Source organism: Capra hircus, chromosome 10, assembly GCF_001704415.2.
Source record: "Capra hircus breed San Clemente chromosome 10, ASM170441v1, whole genome shotgun sequence".
Lineage (NCBI taxonomy): Eukaryota > Metazoa > Chordata > Mammalia > Artiodactyla > Bovidae > Capra > Capra hircus.
In genome coordinates this window covers 91,117,022-91,135,803 of record NC_030817.1, presented here as the reverse complement: position 1 = coordinate 91,135,803, position 18,782 = coordinate 91,117,022, and the positions used below count along the sequence as shown (strand labels likewise).

General features: G+C 41.8%; 2 protein-coding genes across 5 annotated transcripts in view; one reads left to right on the top strand and one right to left on the bottom strand.

The window, feature by feature from the left end:
• Positions 1 to 573, bottom strand: part of DMGDH (dimethylglycine dehydrogenase) — a 72,694-nt gene extending 72,121 nt beyond the window's left edge. For 2 of the 4 annotated variants that reach the window (XM_005685299.3, XM_018053674.1), the window contains exon 1: positions 432 to 573. In XM_005685299.3, coding sequence (XP_005685356.2) covers positions 432 to 532 — 101 coding nt within the window. In that variant the 5' untranslated portion in view covers positions 533 to 573. The remainder of the gene's footprint in view (positions 1 to 431) is intronic. The other 2 variants (XM_018053675.1, XM_018053676.1) reach the window with 2 other exon arrangements.
• Positions 688 to 18,177, top strand: LOC102175022 (S-methylmethionine--homocysteine S-methyltransferase BHMT2). The gene is given in 12 exon segments (XM_018053790.1): positions 688 to 720; positions 992 to 1,058; positions 1,114 to 1,271; positions 1,373 to 1,476; positions 2,005 to 2,107; positions 5,599 to 5,878; positions 9,434 to 9,525; positions 10,519 to 10,710; positions 12,547 to 12,694; positions 14,124 to 14,305; positions 14,557 to 14,786; positions 17,996 to 18,177. Coding segments are annotated over 12 exon segments (1,671 nt in total). The 3' UTR covers positions 18,078 to 18,177.

The following is an 18,782-nucleotide window of genomic DNA, read 5'->3' as shown; positions in this document are numbered from 1 at the left end:
TTCTCTAATTATAATTATTGCTCAGTGACTGGATATGTTTATATGCATGACTGTCTTCCTAGCTAGCTAGATCATGAGTTTCTCCAGGATGAACTGTAAAGAAACAAGGTACAATAAGCCAAGGAAGACCATATATACCCCTGTGTTTGCCTTCCCACGGACCATCTCTGGGTAAATACAGAAGACACTACGGTTGACTGAAGAAGGTGAGGGTAGGAGAGTCCTTGCAGTAGAAACCCTTTGATTCTCTCTGGACGGTTGTGCATAGGAAAAAAAAAAAAAAAACCATACATAGTTCAAGAAGAAATCCAAATGCCCATTTCTGGAGGTCAGAAGTGCCCAAGTGCCCATAGCCGGAGACGTCTCAGCCCCTCGCTTGCAACCCCGCAGCTGTCCAGGCGCGAATCTCCGCGTAGACCGGCCCCACTCACCCTTGGCGGCTGCAGACTGAGCGCGGGTGGCCGGGGAAGCCCCTCAGCGGGAAGCCCAGCAGCCTGAGGCCCCGCAGCCGCCGTATGCCCGGACGGAGCATGGCGAGGCTGAGGGCGAGGGCGCGGGCATCGCTTCCCAAGCCAGCGGACTAAAGGGCAGGCGGGCGGGACCCTCCGGGCGGGACCCTCCCCCGGGCGAGAGGCGGGCTCCTGGCTGCGCGCGCTCCCGCCACCCCGTGCAGCACCGAGAGGGGCGATGGCACCGATCGGGGGGCCCAGAGTCAAGAAGGTGAGTTTCAGGGAGCCCGGGAGGTACTCAGCCCTCCTGGCCGGGGGACTTCACCTCAGTCCCTGGCCAATCTCTGCGGCCTGGGCGAGGCACCTGGAGGGCTCTGAGCCTCCGTTTACCTCCTCGCGAGTCTCCAGGACTACAGTACAGCCTCGGTGTCAGGAGGAGACAGCAATCTTGGGTACCAGTTATGGAGCCTCGCCTTGGTACCTGCACCGCGGTAGTGCTCTATGCAAATTATCTCCGCTTTATTTTTATTCCCATTTTACAGGTGAGGAAACTGAAGCTCAGAGTCAGCAGACTAGTTCAGGCTCATAGATCGGATCCAGGTGGAGCAGGTATTTGAAATACAGCCTTTCAGACTTAGGTGGCGCTCACGTTTTCTACCCTCAGCCCACCTGCAGCCACAGCTCTTCTACTCAACTGTCCCAGAGTGCGTTCCTCTCATGTTTGAGGAAGAGCGGTTGTCTGAACCTCCCAAGCCCTGTACTGGCCTGAAACCGGTCTCGGACGCAGCGGGGATGGAGGATGGGGGTGTGCTGAGCGGAGGCGTAGGGGCTCCACCTCGTGTAGTCCTGCAATACCGGATTCCTAGCTCCCCTTTCCTGATGTGCTTGCCAGCTGTCGCCCTGTTCTCCCATTTTCATACTAGACGTGCGTGTGGTGGGGAGGAGAGGAGACGAAACACAATGAGGAAGGGCGTGAACTTGGGTGCGGAGCATCTCCAAACTCCTTAAAGCACGCCACCTGTGCCAGGTAATTCAGAAGAGAGGGTGTGCAAGGCAGTGACAGTATAGAAGTGGAAACGTGCGCCACCATTTCATTTATACTAAAAAGACAGGGGCAATCAAGATGCCCCACAGTCCTGGGCTCTGTAAACAAAGATCATTCACTTAATAAGTTATTAGGCAGCCAATTAAAAAGTTGAGTGTGGAAACAGGCAAAGTGCTTTGGCAATAAGTTACAAAAGGAGATATGAAATGTCACAGACTGATCCCAAATACATAAAAATATTTATACACACACTGTACAGAAAGACACAATAATGATAGTAATTACGTAAGATGTGGAATATGAGTTTAAAAAACTTAACAAAAACATATTTGGGATATATTTTTCTGGTTATAAAAGTAAAATATGGGCATTGAAGGAAATAAGCAAGATAAAAAGAAGAACCTTATGCTGATTTCTTTCTTTAAGCTTTCTCTAATATTATGTTTACTTTTTAGTTCATTTCTTTAAAGGTTTTCTTTTTCTTTTTTCTTTCTTTTTTTTTTTGAATAGGCTTTCCCTGTTCTATTCCCTGCTGGCCTCTGCTCTTTGCAACACCAAGATTTTCATATGCGAGTCCATGCTAATATGGGCCTGGGAGTTAAATGTTAGCGGGGTAGAGCTAAGCTCACCACTCTTCTCAGCTAACAGGTGCATCTTAAGTAGTCATTTAACTGCCACAGAGGACAGCTCCAATTGCTTTCTTTAATGCAAATGAGCAGTCCCAGTGGCAATCTCAGGTAGATGGAGAGATATTTTAAGCAGACTGGACCTCTGGCAGCTTCCTGCCCCAAAGTGAAGTTGCCCTACTCTGTATATGAATAAAGGTGCCCTGAAGCCAGATCTTAAATCCAAGAGGTCTAGATACTGCTATCTGCAAAAAGAGGGCATCAGTGCCTCTCAGAGCTCACTCAGATCCCAGGGAGAGTCACTGCCAAACAGAAAGGGAGGATGGAATGAAAATATAGACATAATGCAAATAATTTACAGTGTTCTTTATTTTACACAGTCCTCTGTCATTTTAGAGCTATATTTAGAGTGTAAAGGTGTAGCAGTTAACTGAGGTGGTAAGTCTAGCAGTGAACGAGGGTCTGAAAGATTCTCTGAATGGCATATCTTGATAATTTATTTTGCTAATAGCTGTTTAGAAAACTGGCAAAATTTTAAAATACTGGACAAACATCCAGATGACAGATCAAAATGTCTTACTTGTTATCATGAAGGCAACAGTCAAATTTCCACCATCATTTTCTTAAAACCCTAGCTAATTTTCTATTAGAATATTATTTTTTCCCTCCTTGTCAGGACCAAACTTGAAACATATGAGACACATGACATTTTCGAAACAGTCCAGTCATCTCCTAACTCTTGGCATGGTTTATTAAGGGCCTACTTCCCCTATGGCTCAGATGGTAAAGAATCGGCCTGCAATGCAGGAGACCCAGGTTCAACCCCTGGGTCAGGAAGATCCCCTGGAGAAGGGAGTGGCAACCCACTCCAGTTTTCTTGCCTGGAGAATTCCATGGACAGAGAAGCCTCGCAGGCTACAGTCCATGGGATCCCAAAGAATGGACACGACTAAGCAACTGTCACTTCACTTCACTTTGGGTGCTGTATGAGGTGGAGAGATAAGAAGGTGATAAGACAGTCTTGTCACCTGAGTCTCAAGCATCTTATAGCCAAACAGGCAACAGGTAAGTAACCAGATATGCAACACAGATGACGGATGCAGGAATGGAAGCTATATGAAATTCAGCAAGAGACAAAAGGGGATGTAATCATAAATAAGAGTAGGTCAGACAAGGCTTTGTTCTGGCAGCAGTGGAAGATAGTTTAGAGTGGGCTGGAGTGAACCGGAGACCATTATAATAGTCCAGGGCAGTAAGGATGGGGGAGGGGGCATATGTGAGATGTGTTAAATAGATATGCTTGGTGTAACCCTATGACAGATCGGATGTGGGAGGTGAGAGATTAACCTATAACAGCCAGATTGTGTGTTAATATTTTCCCCTCTAGAATTGTTGAATGTGTAATATTCAATCCAACTCTTAACAAAGTTAGCTTCATTGAAATGTGTTAGATTTTCAATTTGGAATTTTAGACAAATGATACCTTTGATTCTCTCTTCCACGTGCCTCCACAGCAGTTAGTCATTACCCTGTACTATGATGGTCTGTTGATATAATGGCCTTCCCCAAGGCAACCAGAACTTGGAGCTTCTTGAGGGCAGTGACCGTTATTCCAATGTTTATCCCTCTGGCCTAGAAACTGGATCTAGTATGTAGGAAGGTCTCAGTGAAAGTTTAAGTCCTTTTTATGTTTCAAAAGTACAAAATGAAAGGAGCAAACTTCACTCTATGGAAGGAGTAGGGAGAGAGGTGAGAATCATAGAATACATTAACGTTTCTTCTACATTCAGCTAAAATTTATCTTCCATATGAAGTATGGAAAAATAACCACAGTCAGGAGCTCTCTCTGCCAAAACAGTGTTTCTGGTTGACAGAGCTGGGCTGCATTTCACTTCCCTCCACAGAAAAATGGAGGAGGAAGGAGGCCTGGTGTTTAGCCTCAGGGCAGCCACTTCTAACGTCCCTTCCTGAGCTGCAGATGTGACTGGGTCCGAGGGGCAGCTCCCCTATTCATGCACTGCTCTGTGTCCAGCTATAGGCAGAGCTGAGATGAACTGGCTGATATTTTCACTAAAAGGTTGTATCTTCAAACCAATTCAACCTAGTTAAGATTCATACAATTTTCACACGACAGTAGGGTACAAATTTTATTCAAGTTCCCATAGACTGTAAACTAGGAGACACTTGGTGCTTTTTAGATCTGCTATATTCTTCTGTCTTTCGGTATATGCATTCGACTAATTTTTGAGAATTTGATATTGAAACCCCAACTAAAAATATTAATTTATCTACTTAAAAGATAAACTATACATAACTTTGTTCTGTATTTTCCCAGTCTCCTGTAAATGTGTTATCATACTTTCAAAATTTAAAAAAGAAAAAAGAAAAAGAGAAAAAGGTTATATCTTCAACTAACGTAGTCTATGCAAGAAGGATAAGGATTCCCATGGGGGTATTTGCAGTTTTTATAAATCAAAAGGAAGGTCTCTCTGAAAGAAAATGACACTTGACAAATGACCTGAAGGAAATGAGAAGATGAACCATGTAGGTATCTGGGGATGTACTTTGTACTCAGTGGACGCCATTAGCCCTTGGATAACTGCTCTGGATGCAGTCTTTTATTCAGGTTATAGGTGGGGCTGACTAGAAAGGTGGCAAAATAGAGACTAGATTAGAAATTTAGAAGGTCTGACGTCTACTGTTTTACCTACTGAGCTCTATGATCTTGAGCAATTCACTCAGCCTCTCTGAACCTGAGTTTCCTCATTTATAAAATTGCAATAAAAACTGTCTGCCTTGCCTAGCTCCCAGACTTGTTAAGAGTACCAGATGATAATATGCTGGAAAATGTAAGGCAGAACTATGAAATGCTGTGTCTAGTAGGATTATGTCCAATGGTTCACACAAAAAAGAGGTTTATTTTTCTCACGTAAAAAACGCAGTCACAGTCCACGGCCTCTGCAGCCCCTCTAAGCTGTCGTCAAGATACCAGGCTGCAGTTATTAGCCTGTGCCCTCAGCCTTATCCCGTGGCTTTCGATGGCATGGCTGCAAGATGATGGCTGTGGCACCAGGACTTGAGCTGATATTCCAGACAGGAAGGAGAAAAAGGGACAGGATGGAAGGGTGAGGGCATCTCTATCAGGAAAACAAATCCCTTTCAGGAATTTTCAGCAGGCTTTCACTTATAGCCATTGGCCACCACTGTATCACCTGGCCAGTCCCCCACAGCAAAGGAGCCTGAGACCCGAGAATTTTTTTTAAGTTTGGGACATTGTCTCCCTAAACAAAATACATTAGCAAACACGAGGAGAAAAAAATGCACGTTAGGCGATAAGCAGTGTCTACCACAAACATCTTGAAAAACCAAAATACCATGGAATCAGCATTTTCACTATAATTTGATTCAGATTAAATGGTATTTAAGAAAAAATACTCATAGAACTTGGGGCAAAACAAGTACCTGGATTGTCCAATAGAGTCTACTCAAGTTTTCTGAAATACTATCAGGCACAGATGATTTTCACAAAACTGGAGATGTGAGACCATTGTACCCACCTTTCCTACAACTGGGAACTGCTTTTAGGAAGAATAAAAGGAACGTGATTTTTCTTTCTATTCTTCAGGGCCTTTTGGAACGTCTGGATAGTGGGGAGGTTGTGGTTGGAGATGGCAGCTATCTCCTAACTCTGGAGAAGAGGGGCTATGTGAAGGCTGGGCTCTGGGCTCCAGAAGCCGTAGTAGAGCATCCGAATGCAGGTCGGTGCCAGCATCACCCTCAGTGGTTACCTGGGTGACAATTGCTTAGACCTGGCTGAGAGAAGCTAAATAGCGAGCGTTTTCTAAGGACTGTTTCATTTGCCAGAATCGCAAAGATATGGTGATACTGGCTGTAAATGAATCAAATAGAAGAAATGGCTTCTCTCTCTCCCATCCTCCCCACTCTATGCTTATGTGCTTGAGCTCTCTCTCTCTCTCACACACACACTTGCATCTTTATGTATAGGAAGTGCTAAAATACATATCCTAATATTTGTTCCATGAATATTTATTTACCTTATGTATATTCAAGAGTTTCCGTAACACAAGAAAACTATTATTGCTTTGGAGTCATCCATCTGGCTAATTTGCATATGATATTAAAACAGTATGTTTGATAGGGATGATTAATGGTAATTCCAGGTGACTCAGCTGGTAAAGTATCCGCCTGCAATGCGGGAGACCTGGATTTGATCCCTGGGTTGGGAAGATCCCCTGGAGAGGGGAATGACTACCCACTCCAGTATTCTGGCCTGGAGAATTCCATGGACTGTGTAGTCCATGGAGTCACGAAGTTGGTCACAACTGAGCAACTTTCACTTTTCACTTTTAAACTTAACTGCTGGGGTCCAGCCCCGGTGGATCCAGGGTGATTCGAAGGTGGGGACGGAGTTGGCGTCCTTGGAAATAACTTATTTAATTACAGATAGAGAGGGATTAGAAAATTTGCAGAGAAAAAGAGGCTGAATAACTTGGTTCACATGGTATACCAATCACCACCTACGTAGGCCGCAGGCGTCTTCCTGTTCTCCCCAAGGAGAGGAGGCGCTAAAGCCCCCCTGGTCCGATCTTAGAAGCCCAGGCAAAATTAGTAGGCTTGGTAGGTACCCATGCACTAGATGGGAATTCGGCCAGAAAAACGGAGAGCAAGAAAGAAGCGACATGGGGGAATCAGTCTTTCCGGAAGCTGATCCCATTTCTTTATTTTTCGGTTTGCTTATATACCTTTTGTTACACATAGGGATGAATACAGAGTCACGCGGGGATCAGCAGTCCTGACCTTTATCAAAATCAGGTGCTTCACATAAATGTATTAAAAAAAGGTCTTAGGGGTTTTACATCATCTTCTGGCCATGAGACCTGCTGACATTTTATGACCCTTTCTTTCTGATAACCAAAAAACTTATTTTTTCCAAGGATGTTTTTTCTTAAACCAGGCACCACCCTCCAAATAAAGTTACATTCCTATAGGGTGAGGGTGTAGTGAGTTACAATCAAGAAAGGAATTTATTTAACCCAAGGTTAACATGATTAATCTTAAAGGTTAATACTTATTTCTCCTATATGCTTAAAGGTTAATACTTATTTCTCCTATATGTTAGTTATATTCATTATAAGGGCAGGGAATATGGAGATTTAGCAGCAAACATCAGCCCAACAAATGAAAATCCTTTTACCAATGTTCCCCTTAAGATCTATTTAGTCTTAAGATAGTGATAAAGTTACCTTTTTACATACCGAGTACACAGTGATTTATAACAAAGTACAGTGATCTATTACAAAAGAGAAAATTCATTAACTCAAAAAGTCTAGTTTATTGCTAACCTTAAAAACTATTATATTTCCTTTTCTATATTCCAAATACATTGATTAATATATTCCCAGGTGCCTAAGGATATGGAGGCCTGGCGGCAATCATTGACTCAACAGTGAGAAAAGCCCTATGCTAATTAAGACTCTCAAAATACTCCAAACTCTCTGTGCTGTTTATGGTTGAAAGGTAGTAAGCAATCATGTGCATAGTGGCAGCAGTATGGATAATCCTGTCACACAAGCTAGTCTGTCAGCAGAGAGGTTTGACCTGAGACACCCTTGTCACACCCAGGGGAGGGAATTAGCAGCAATTATTGGCACAACAAATGAAAAAACCCTTCACCAATATAATTCCTAACCATCCCACTATACTGACAATTTCCCAAAGGAATTTGCCTTTAGTAAGTCTAAAACATCTCATGCCTCTCAGGTTGGGAGGCTGTAAACAATCACATGTGGCCGGAGGAACCTATACAGGCCGGCTAGATAACCTTCAGAGGAGTCCGTAAGCTGAAACACTCTTGTCATTCCCAGGAATTTTTATTGACTTGGAGCTGCACGTTTACTCTTTCTCCAAGAGAAATGGTGATGGGGGAGAGCCCCCCGTAAAGTCAGAGGTGTAGGCGAGAGCATAAAACAGTTAAGTAGGTAGACTCTGGTTTTGGGGGTAGATGCTCGGGAACAGGGGGTTTCCTGAGGCTTTATCACGCCTTTGCGTATGCAAGCCTCCTTCCTCATGACCTTTGCTATGGGCAGAGTTCCTCACGCTGGCCCCCGGCACTTAACAAAGCTTAGACAGGAGATAGCCAGGTTCTGTTGTGGGGAGAAGAGGGGCAAAGAAATAAACAATTCGTCCTCTTGGCTGAAAAAAACAAAAAAAAAAAACAAAAAAGAGTTGGAGGTAGAAACTGTGATAGAATTGGTTGGTAACATCAAATTGAAACTTTTAATCCTGTAAAGTTTGCTCTTTTTTGCATTTGCTTCCTAAATTTAAGTGGGAAATACAGCCAAAGAAGAAATGGGTGAAACAGGATACTAGCTGTGATGGGACTTTTGATTTGTTCTCCTTTTCTTCATACATGCATAGTGTATCAGACAAATGTGGGTTTTACTGACCAGCGGAGTGACCCTGGACAAGTCATTTGACCTCTGAGGATGAGTTTCTTCATCTGTCACACGGGAGCATGGCATGGGCTGCTTGTGAGGACTCATGAGTTAACCCACATGAAATGCCCAGCATATAAGTACCCAATGGCCACAATTACTGTTCCATCAGACACTCAGAGAGTTAGATGGTAGGACAAAGTTCTGTCTTTCTGGTATTAGCAGGGAGACTTCATCTGGCCCAAGAAGAACTCATTCTTAATTTTAGAAGATCTTTTTTGTGCTCTCAGGAAGAAAGTGCTGAAATAGTAGGATGGAGATTAAAGTTGGGGGGAGAGGGATGAAGAGCGAGAGGAAGGCGTGTCTGATGGACAAGGAAAGCTCTCTGGCCGCGTCTCCCAGCTGCTTGAGTCGACCCCGTTTGGTGGGGGCTCTACCATCTGCATTCTGCCCACTGTGAGAATTCCCTCATTCTACTTGGAGGGCTTCCCACTGCTGACTATAAGTAGACCAGCTACATCCTTCTTGACACTGGCAAATGAATAGACCCTCTTTAGGCCAAGGATCAGCGGGCCAACCCAGCCTTGCGGCCTGCCTGTGACTGCACCAGGCCAAGAGGCCCATTGGCAGGTCAACATGAGGTTACTCTCAACAGCCCCCATTTGGTATAGACTCTGCCTTTTCCCGTCCCTGAATTCTACTGACCTGAGTCTGCAATTTCTGTATAAGTACTTGGTTTGGAAGTGTGTATGATTGAAAGAGATGTCAGTGGATGAGCTGCTGCTAAAAATGATAGTTTCTGTGATTTTTTACTTTTTAAAAATTTCAATGGAAAATAAAAAAAGAACTCCTTTGCAGTTTGTCAGCTTCACATGGAATTCTTGAGGGCGGGATCAGATGTCATGCAGACTTTCACCTTTTCTGCCAGTGAGGACAATATGGAAAGCCAGGTAGACTACAGCGTGGCAGCTGGGGATGGGGCGGGGTGGGAAGAGGGGTCGCCTATAATAGAAATAACCTCCTGAAGAGAATCCATGGAGCTGACCTGATGTGGTACTATGCTTTATTACAAATTCTTCCACATAGAATATTAAGTAATTCATCATATGTAAACTTATGTAAAAAATAATTATTTTTTGTCTGTTTATCTAGGGGAAGGGTAGGGGATGGGACTGGGGGAAAACAGACTATTGGAAGGGTATGGCCATCCTCTGTGTTATGTTTTTGTTGAGAAAGGACACTACAGATCTCTGTTTACCTTCTCATTTCACATTCTTCTTTTTCTGACATCTGCAGACAGGATGGTTCTAGAAAAGACAGCATCACTGGCTAGGAATGAGGAGAATTGGGTTTGACACCCAACTTTGCCATCTACTATCTGTGTGATAACTGATGCTTGCATGCATTGGGTTGTTGGGGGAAACAGATAAGGTGAAGGATATGGAAGTATTGCGAGATATTCTACAAATGGAAAGTATTAATACTTGTAACGTTAATGCCCATTTATTCATTCAACCAACCAACATTTACTGAGTACCTGTTATAGTCCATTCTCTGTGCCAAATACAGGGACGATACAAAGGCATAGACTCTATTCTGAAGTGGCTCACAGCCCAGTGGGGAGGCACATGCATGCGTGCTAAGTCACTCAGTCATGTCTGACTCCTTGCAACCCAACGGACTGTAGCCCACCAGGCTTCTCTGTCCACGGGATTCTCCAAAAATGAGCATTCACTAAGATCCAGTGTGATAAGTACAATAATGGAAATATAAGCTCATTGGGAGTACGGGAGATGGTACCCAACTCTGCTGGTCTTCTCGAATTGCAGGTTAAACCAGTGACTTGTACTCATGCCACTTGCTCATTGCCCTCTTTGTTATTTATTACATTCCACCTTTCAAATGCCAGGCTCCCCATGTGAACTCTTGCTCTCTAACTTCAGTGGGAAGCTGTAAACACCGCTGCCTGTGACCTCGCCAGAGAAGTAGCTGACAAAGGGGATGCTTTGGTAGCAGGGGGGATCTGCCAGACATCATTGTACGCACACCACAAGGATGAAGTTAGAATTAAAAAGCTTTTTCAACTACAGCTAGAGACTTTTGCCAGGAAAAATGTAGATTTCTTGATTGCAGAGGTAAGCCTATGTTATAGGGAAAAAATGAACTCTATTTTGATATAACTGCATAGTCTTCAACTTTCATAAGAGTATGGGACTGCCCTGTGCCCTCATTCCCTCCCTGTGCATGGTCAAAGGTTTGCTTATATGCACTAAGGTCAAGGCCAACATCCTTTCGCTTGTGTGCTAGATTCTCTGTGAAGACAAAGAACAGAGCCAGGAGAGGCCTACCTGTATGTAGCCTTTGGTTTTATTCTGGGTGGTTGTAGCAGCTGACTCTTGGGGGACCCTACAATGTAGGGTAAGCTAACGGGGACAGGGATTCTGGGAGCATCTTCTCCTACAGGAGAGGCAGGGCAGGAAGAAGCTGGGGGCTGGGGAGTCGACGCTGTCAGGGAGCAAAACCTAGAGGATAGGCAGCTGCCGGGGCTCCTCCAGGCCCCCAGTAATACTCAGGGCCAAGCAGTAGTTTACTTGCCCACCTCCGTCCATGCCTTGCTCACCTCATCTCTCCGCTTTCACTAAAGTTGTAACACATGAGCAATACTTTGAAGTTAGAATCAATAAAAGTTGTCACTGACTACACATGAAGTCCCAGAGTAGTCTCTTGCTCCCATCTCCCTATTTCCCATCATGATTGCTATTGTCTGATCCCCCAGTCAAGGTCTCAACCCAGGTTTTACCCTTGACAAAGACAATAGCCTCCCAACTGCTAGTTCCCCAGTCATCCTACTGAATTTATGAGAAACTTTGCTTCATCATCCTTCTTAAGGCTTACGGCTACCCTTGCCTGGCTAATGCACCTGGAAAGTCATCTACAAAAATGAAGGCAAACTCCACCCTGTACGTTCTCCACATGGGTGAGAACATAAGTTTGTTTTTTAAAAGCCTCTCTTTTGACTTTCTCCACGATTCCTTTGTGTAATTCCATTGCTACTGCAGAATCTAAGTCAAGAAGGAAGAAACACAGAGATTTCTGCTAGCTTTTCTCCACCTACTTAAACTAAGATCAGCTCTTCAACTGTGGCACTTAAGGGGGTTCCTTAAGTGCAGGAGAAGCACCCCAGCAAATGACCTGGGTTTACCAGACAAGGTGTCCTTTCCACCATCAGCAAAGACACTCAATAAGTACCCCTCCCTTCTCTGTGCCTCAATATTCTCACCTGGGGAAATAATCATATTTCCATTCCTGTTTTATGGAGCACTTATGAATAACAGGGCTTCCCAGGTGGCTCAGTGGTAAAGAATCCTCCTGCCAATGCAGGTGACACAGGAGACATGGTTTCAATTCTTGGGTCAGGAAGATCCCCTGGAGAAGGAAATGGCAACCCACTCCAGTACTCTTGCCTGGAAAATCCCTGAACAGAGGAGCCTGGTGGGCTACAGTCCATGGGGTCACACAGAGTAGGACACGACTTAGAGACTGAACATAGTCATGAGCATATGACTACCCAACTAGAAGTGAATAGAAAAGTATTTTGAAGTGTAAAGCATAAAAAACTATTCACTATTCTTCAGAGACCACCCTAGTTACATTAAAATAAAAAAGAGTCCAAAATTTATAAGTAAAACTTTTGTTCCTTCAAAATCATAATTTTAAGTACTCAATTACTTTAAAATCTTTTTTTTTATTAGTAGTATAATATCTGAATGAAAATCTATATGTTATTGTTAAAAGAATTAAAATTTACTCAGAAAAAATACTCTTTAGTCAGTCTGGTAGAGACACATTTCTTAGCACATTTATTACATATATTTGGTAATTTTTATAACTGGTTTTTGTAACATTTATGGTCTACCACTTAAAGTCTGCTTTCTATTTCGACCAATAGAAAAACATTAAATTTCTCTTAGTATTTTGAACATGCTGTAGAAGCTGTGTGGGCTGTAGAAGTCTTAAAAGAATCTGGAAAGCCTGTGGCAGCCACTGTGTGCATAGGCCCAGAGGGAGACATGCACGGTGTAACACCTGGAGAATGTGCTGTGAAGCTGATGAAGGCAGGTAATGTGGACCCACGATGTGATAAACAGTTCACTTATTGTTTATGAAATTTAACAATGTTTCTTAAGATTGGGAGAACAGTTTGGAAATAAAATCATTAATTGGAATTGATTTATCAGTAAACCTTAAGAAGTGGAGAGGGATAGCTAATTTCTAAGGCACCTTCCAACTATTAAAAGATTTCTGTGTCTATTTTTGTGCCAGAATGAAGCTGCACTGTACAGGGGCTTCCCTGGTGGCCCAGAGGTTAAAGCATCTGCCTGGAATGCGGGAGATCCGGGTTCGATCCCCAGCTCAGGAAGATCCCCTGGAGAAGAAAATGCAACCCACTCCAGTACTCTTGCCTGGAGAATCCCATGGAGGGAGGAGCCTGGTAGGCTATAGTCCATGAGGTCACAAAGAGTCGGACACAACTGAGCAACTTCACTTTACCAAACTGTACTTGGTACAAACTGTACGAACCTGTATGTTTGTGGTACCGACAGAAGTCAGGGAGCTTGATTCCTCCAGCTCTGTTCCTCTTTCTCAAGATTGTTTTGGCTATTCAGGGTCTTCTGTGTTTGCATACAAATGTTAAAATTATTTGTTCTAGTTTTGGGGGAAATGCCATTCATAATTTGATAGGAATTACATTGAATCTGTACATTGCCTTGGGTAGTATGATCATTTTTAAAATATTGATTCTTCCAATCCAAGAGCACTATATATCTTTCCATTTGTCTGTGTTATGTTCATTTTCTTTCATCAGTGTCTTATAGTTTTCAGAGTACAGGTCTTTTGCCTCCTTAGGTAAGTAGGTTTATTCCTAGGTATTTTATTCTTTTTGATACAGTGGTAAATGGGATTGTTTCCTTAATTTCTCTTTCTGATGTTTTGTTGTTAGTCTACAGAAATGAAGTCAGACAGAGAAAGACAAATATCATATCATATCACTTATACGTGAATCTAATAAAATAATACAAACGAACTTATTTACCAAACAGAAAAAGACTCATAGACTTAGAAAACAAACTTATAGTTACCAAAGGAGAACAGGAAGTAGGGAGAGATAAATTAAGAGTTTGGGGTTAACAGATACACATTCCTATATATAAAATAGATAAACAACAAGGACCTACCGTATAGGACAGGGAACTATATTCAATATCTTATAATAACCTATAATTAAAAAGAATCTGAAAATATATATATATATTTATATATAGGGACGGGGGAGCCTGGTGGGCTGCCATCTATGGGGTCGCACAGAGTCGGACACGACTGAAGCGACTTAGCAGCATATATGTTTAACTGAATCACTTCACTGTACATCTGAAACTAACCCAGCATTGTAAATCAACTAGAGTTCAATTTAAAAAAATAAACAAATAAACTGTAAAACAAGTAAATAAACTGTAAAACAAGTAAATAAATGTATTTCTTTGCGCAGGGGCTTCAGTTGTTGATGTGAACTGCTAATTTGGGCCCTGGACCAGCCTGGAGACGATGAGCCTCATGGAGGAAGCCCTCCAGGCTGCAGGGCTGAAAGAACACTTGATGGTGCAGTCCCTGGGATTCCACATGCCTGACTGTGGCAACAGAGGGTTTCTGGATATCCCTGAATATCCCTTTGCTCAGCTTGGGTACATATTAGAGACCTTGTGATTTCTTGTGACAAAATAGAAATGACTGTAAGGAACAACTATAATACAATACAGACTTATGATATGAGATTGCATAAGAAAAAGGCATACAATGTCAACCAAAAATGAGCTATCCGAAGAACTCATACTCTAAAATTTAGTTTTGTCATTGAAAAAAAAAAAAAAAAAAACATTTGAAAACAGAGGTAGTAACAGAAGTACTATATCTATTGTATTACAGCGCTGGAGCCCAGAGTTGCAACCAGATGGGATATTCAAAAGTACACCAGAGAAGCCTACAGCCCGGGGGTCAGGTACATAGGTGGGTGCTGTGGCTTTGAGCTCTATCACATCAGAGCGATTGCAGAGGAGCTGGCCCCGGAGAGAGGATTTTTGCCACCAGCTTCAGAAAAACATGGCAGCTGGGGAAGTGGTCTCAATATGCATACCAAACCCTGGATTAGAGCCAGGTAGGAATTTTTAAATTAACATTACTATTTTCCTCTAATCTCATTTATTGTTAACATTAGGCATGCACATGGTAATAACAATTCATAAGTATAGAAATGTATAAAATGAAGGGTAAAAGCCACTCCATTCCTGACATCCATCCTATCCCAGGCATAACCTACTCGCCATTTATATTTTGAAGTCTTGTTCCTCTAACTTCTGTTTCGTCAGTTTTAAGTGGTAATTATGAAAGCTGAGAAATTTAAATCAGATCATCTTTCCACTTTCCTTGTTCTCCTTTTGCCAATTTTGCCTTGTTACATTTTTGCTTATTCTGTTAGTTATCTTTACAAGGTGGAATTTCATATTTAACCACCTATTTTTTAATCCATTAATATGAGGCAGTATCTCTTGATTCCATTCTCTGTAAAATAAGAATTGACTTCCTCTATTTCCTTCCGTTTTTCCTCCTCTAAATGGTATACCGTTCCTTTTAGATCATCAGTGTTTATAACTAAACACAGTGTAAGAAAACACAACAGCAATTCAGTAATTAAGTGTTCAATTCCATGTGAAATCAAAACTTGGAACTTGTTTCAAGCTTAAAATTCTCCTTTTTTCTGGCAGAAGATTTTAAAATGTAGGAAAACTGGGATGGCTCATCTGATCTTTCTCTTTCCCTGTCTTGTGCTTCCATCCCTCCCTTCTCCCATATTGCTGATCACTGTTTCTGACCTCTTCAGATTCAAAGAGTGAGGAGAGAAGCTGGAAAAGCAATAAACTGCTACTGCCTGACGGGCACACTGTTATAAGACCACGCTCCCTGGGCCTGGCAGGTCCTCATGAGTGTATTTACAGCTCTTCAGAGGTTTCCACCAGGAACTTCTGTTATTTCTCATGCCACAGGCATTGCATTTTTCTGTAAAATTTTTTTCTCTGCTTCACCCTCAGATCCTGACTTTCTCAACAGGTCAACTACAGATACACCCTATTTGTGAGAGTCTCATTTTCCTTCTTGGTGTTTCTCTTGAGCCTGATTTTAGGCGCACCCTCTCCTATTAGGCTCAAAACTGGCTATAAGACTTTTCACCCTTCGTTTATGGAGACGAACTCTAAGAGTGTGGTCTAATCTCAATTTAACCACAAGCAAAGTATCCAACTCATTGGTCTCTGTGATCTGATTTTCCAGTGTTGAGTCAGTGAGTGAGTCAGCTGGCTGGCTCTTAGCCACCTACTCTGAAAATTCTGCAATGTCCGTCTTCCTTTAATATCTGATCTCTATCATATCTTGTGCCACTAATCAAATTTCCAAACTAATATCTTGGTACTATGTCATGATTTTCTAAACATTATTCATTACAGAACCAAGAGAAATAGAAATAAATCTATTTCACAGAACCTGAGCCCTGTGTAGGAGAATGTTCCAAGCATCAAGGTCAACTTGAATCTTTCCTTTTACATTTCATTCATAGTCCAAATTCAGATATTTTAATTTACATCATAGATGGACTACAACTTCCTTTATACAACATTTGGTTTCACAGGAAAGTCTAATTAACTTTCTTTTCTATTTTTGAAAGAAGAATAACAGGCCACCCTCTTCTCTAAGGTTTTCCAGTATCTAAATTATGCTGTTTGTTACAATCAGTCACTTTATTGTTGGAGACATTTTTTCTGGGAGGCTCCTTAAATTACTGTTTGGTTTTGAATTATCCTCTTCCCATCTCCCTCTCCCTCTTTTTCTCCTGTCAAACAATGCCATCCCTTTTCCATCTTTCATAAACCAGCTATCTTCTCTGCCATCTTCTGTAATCAGTGCTATTATGTCTTTAATCCATTTTTTTACTTTATCCATTTCAGTGGGGAAGAGATTTAGAATAGTCTTCATTTTTGAACTGGGACAATTTTCTGAATGCAAATATGTTTAGATTGTAGACGTAGGCAAGAAATTATTTAGGTAAACATTTCTTCTGAAATGTATGGATATTTATCCAGAAAGATTTTTTTAAAGGTCTCATGCATAGAAAAAAAAAAGACTAAATAGAAATATAATTAAAAGGTGAGGAAAGCATACTTTGATGATGATTAAAATAGTTCAGATAAGTGAAAAATGGCTTATTTTAATATACATTGTCCAAGGATCTTTGAAATTTATTAGCAACTTAAAACATTATTCTGTAGACTAAAGGCAGACATTTCTTGTACCCTAAACTCCCAAACATACTGATGTTCACAAAAATTTGCGATTACCCAAAAACCTATAGACTTCTGACATTTTCAACATCAAAAAAAAAACTGGTTTATTAGTTGTTTCATAGGTAAAGTGAAAAAACTGTAAAAATATATTTAACACAAAAGTCTGTGACCAGGAACCTTGTGTTCTTTCTTTTTCTAAAAACAAGATACAAATACTGAGCAATTTGTATTCTTTTTTTAGTTAGTTTCTGAAGAATTTTACTTTGTCTCATTATGTGAAAAACTGGCTTCAGGCGCTTCCCCGGTGGCTCAGCGGTAAAGACTTCACCTGCCAATGCAGGAGACGTGGGTTCAGTCCGTGGTCAGGGAGAACCGAACGTGCCTAAGAGCAATTAAGGCAGGCGCCGCGACGATTGAACCTGCGCTCTGCGCCCGGAAACCGCAAGTGCTGAGCCGAGAACTGAAGCCGCTGAAACCTGCACACGCTAGAGCCTGTGTTCCTCAGCAAGAGAAGACACTGCAGTGAGAAGCCCGTATACCGCAAACCAGGGAGCAGCCTCCGCTCACGGCAGTTAGAGAAAACCCCACACGGCAGGGAAGACCCCGAACAGCCAAAAGTAAATTGATTAAAATTTTAAAAACTGGCTTCATATACTTGTCATTATGTTAAAATATTGAATAGAGTTAGAAGGATCCTGATAGATATTTCTGGATGAATAAAATTCACAGAAACATGTAAAATTCAAACACATTGTCTTTTTCTGAAAGGTGATTTGAAACCCAGTGGTTGTTATTGAGAATAGAAATATAGAAAGACTCCTGAAATTAATGGATATGGGCACAGTTTTTCTATGTATATGTTAAAACTGAAATTCTACTTTAGCCTGATCATCCACCAAACTTAGGTGTATTTAGCCTACACACACACACACACACACACACACACACACACAAACACACACACATAATATATGGACTTATACAATAGACGTGAATCTTTTAATTGATTAACTATATATCTTTGCAAACACAGACCTAGAAGGGAGTATTGGGAGAATATGTGGCCGGCTTCTGGTAGACCTCTCTGTCCTTCATTGTCAAAGCCAGATGCCTGAGGAATAATGAGAGAAAATACTGAAACAGCAGAACGGAAAGAAATCCCCCTCAAGCCCCATCTGGAGCCCTTCCGTGCCTCTATCCTCAGCCCACCCTGATGTCTCCAGCTGTTGAACAAGTGTCAGCTTATGTGCTGACAATTCAGCATAGGATTTGTTTTACAGTCCTGCTGTGCTTAAGCAAGAGCTGGATGCTGGGCGAGATGCAAAGCTGATGAGAAAGGCTTCTGGTCCTCCAGGTACTGAGTGTCCAGTGGTGCTGTAGGACATGCTTTGGAAGGGCGTCAAGAACGGTAAAACTTGTCAGTTAGAGTGAATGTGACATTTTAAAATAACCCAAAGTTAGTGAGCAACAAACGCAGTGATTAATTCAGGTGACTAAACTAGGTACAGAAGGATAGAGCAGCATTCTAAACTAAAATTAATGAGTCTGCCTTTTTTGAGTGATTTGTATAATAACTCCAAAGGCAATCCCAAAGGAATAGATGCATAAAATATTTTAGGATTTTTAAAAAAATAATCATATAACCTTCCAAAGTGATTAGGTTCAAAGATAATTTTACTTAAAGGTATTAGGTCCCAGAATTTTTTCAATGTATCTCTATAGATCATAAATAGCTAGATTATACACCACTAAAGACAAGGACCATGTCAGATGCTTCTTATATTTTTGGTCAAAGTATTTAGCATGGTGCCAGGCATAGT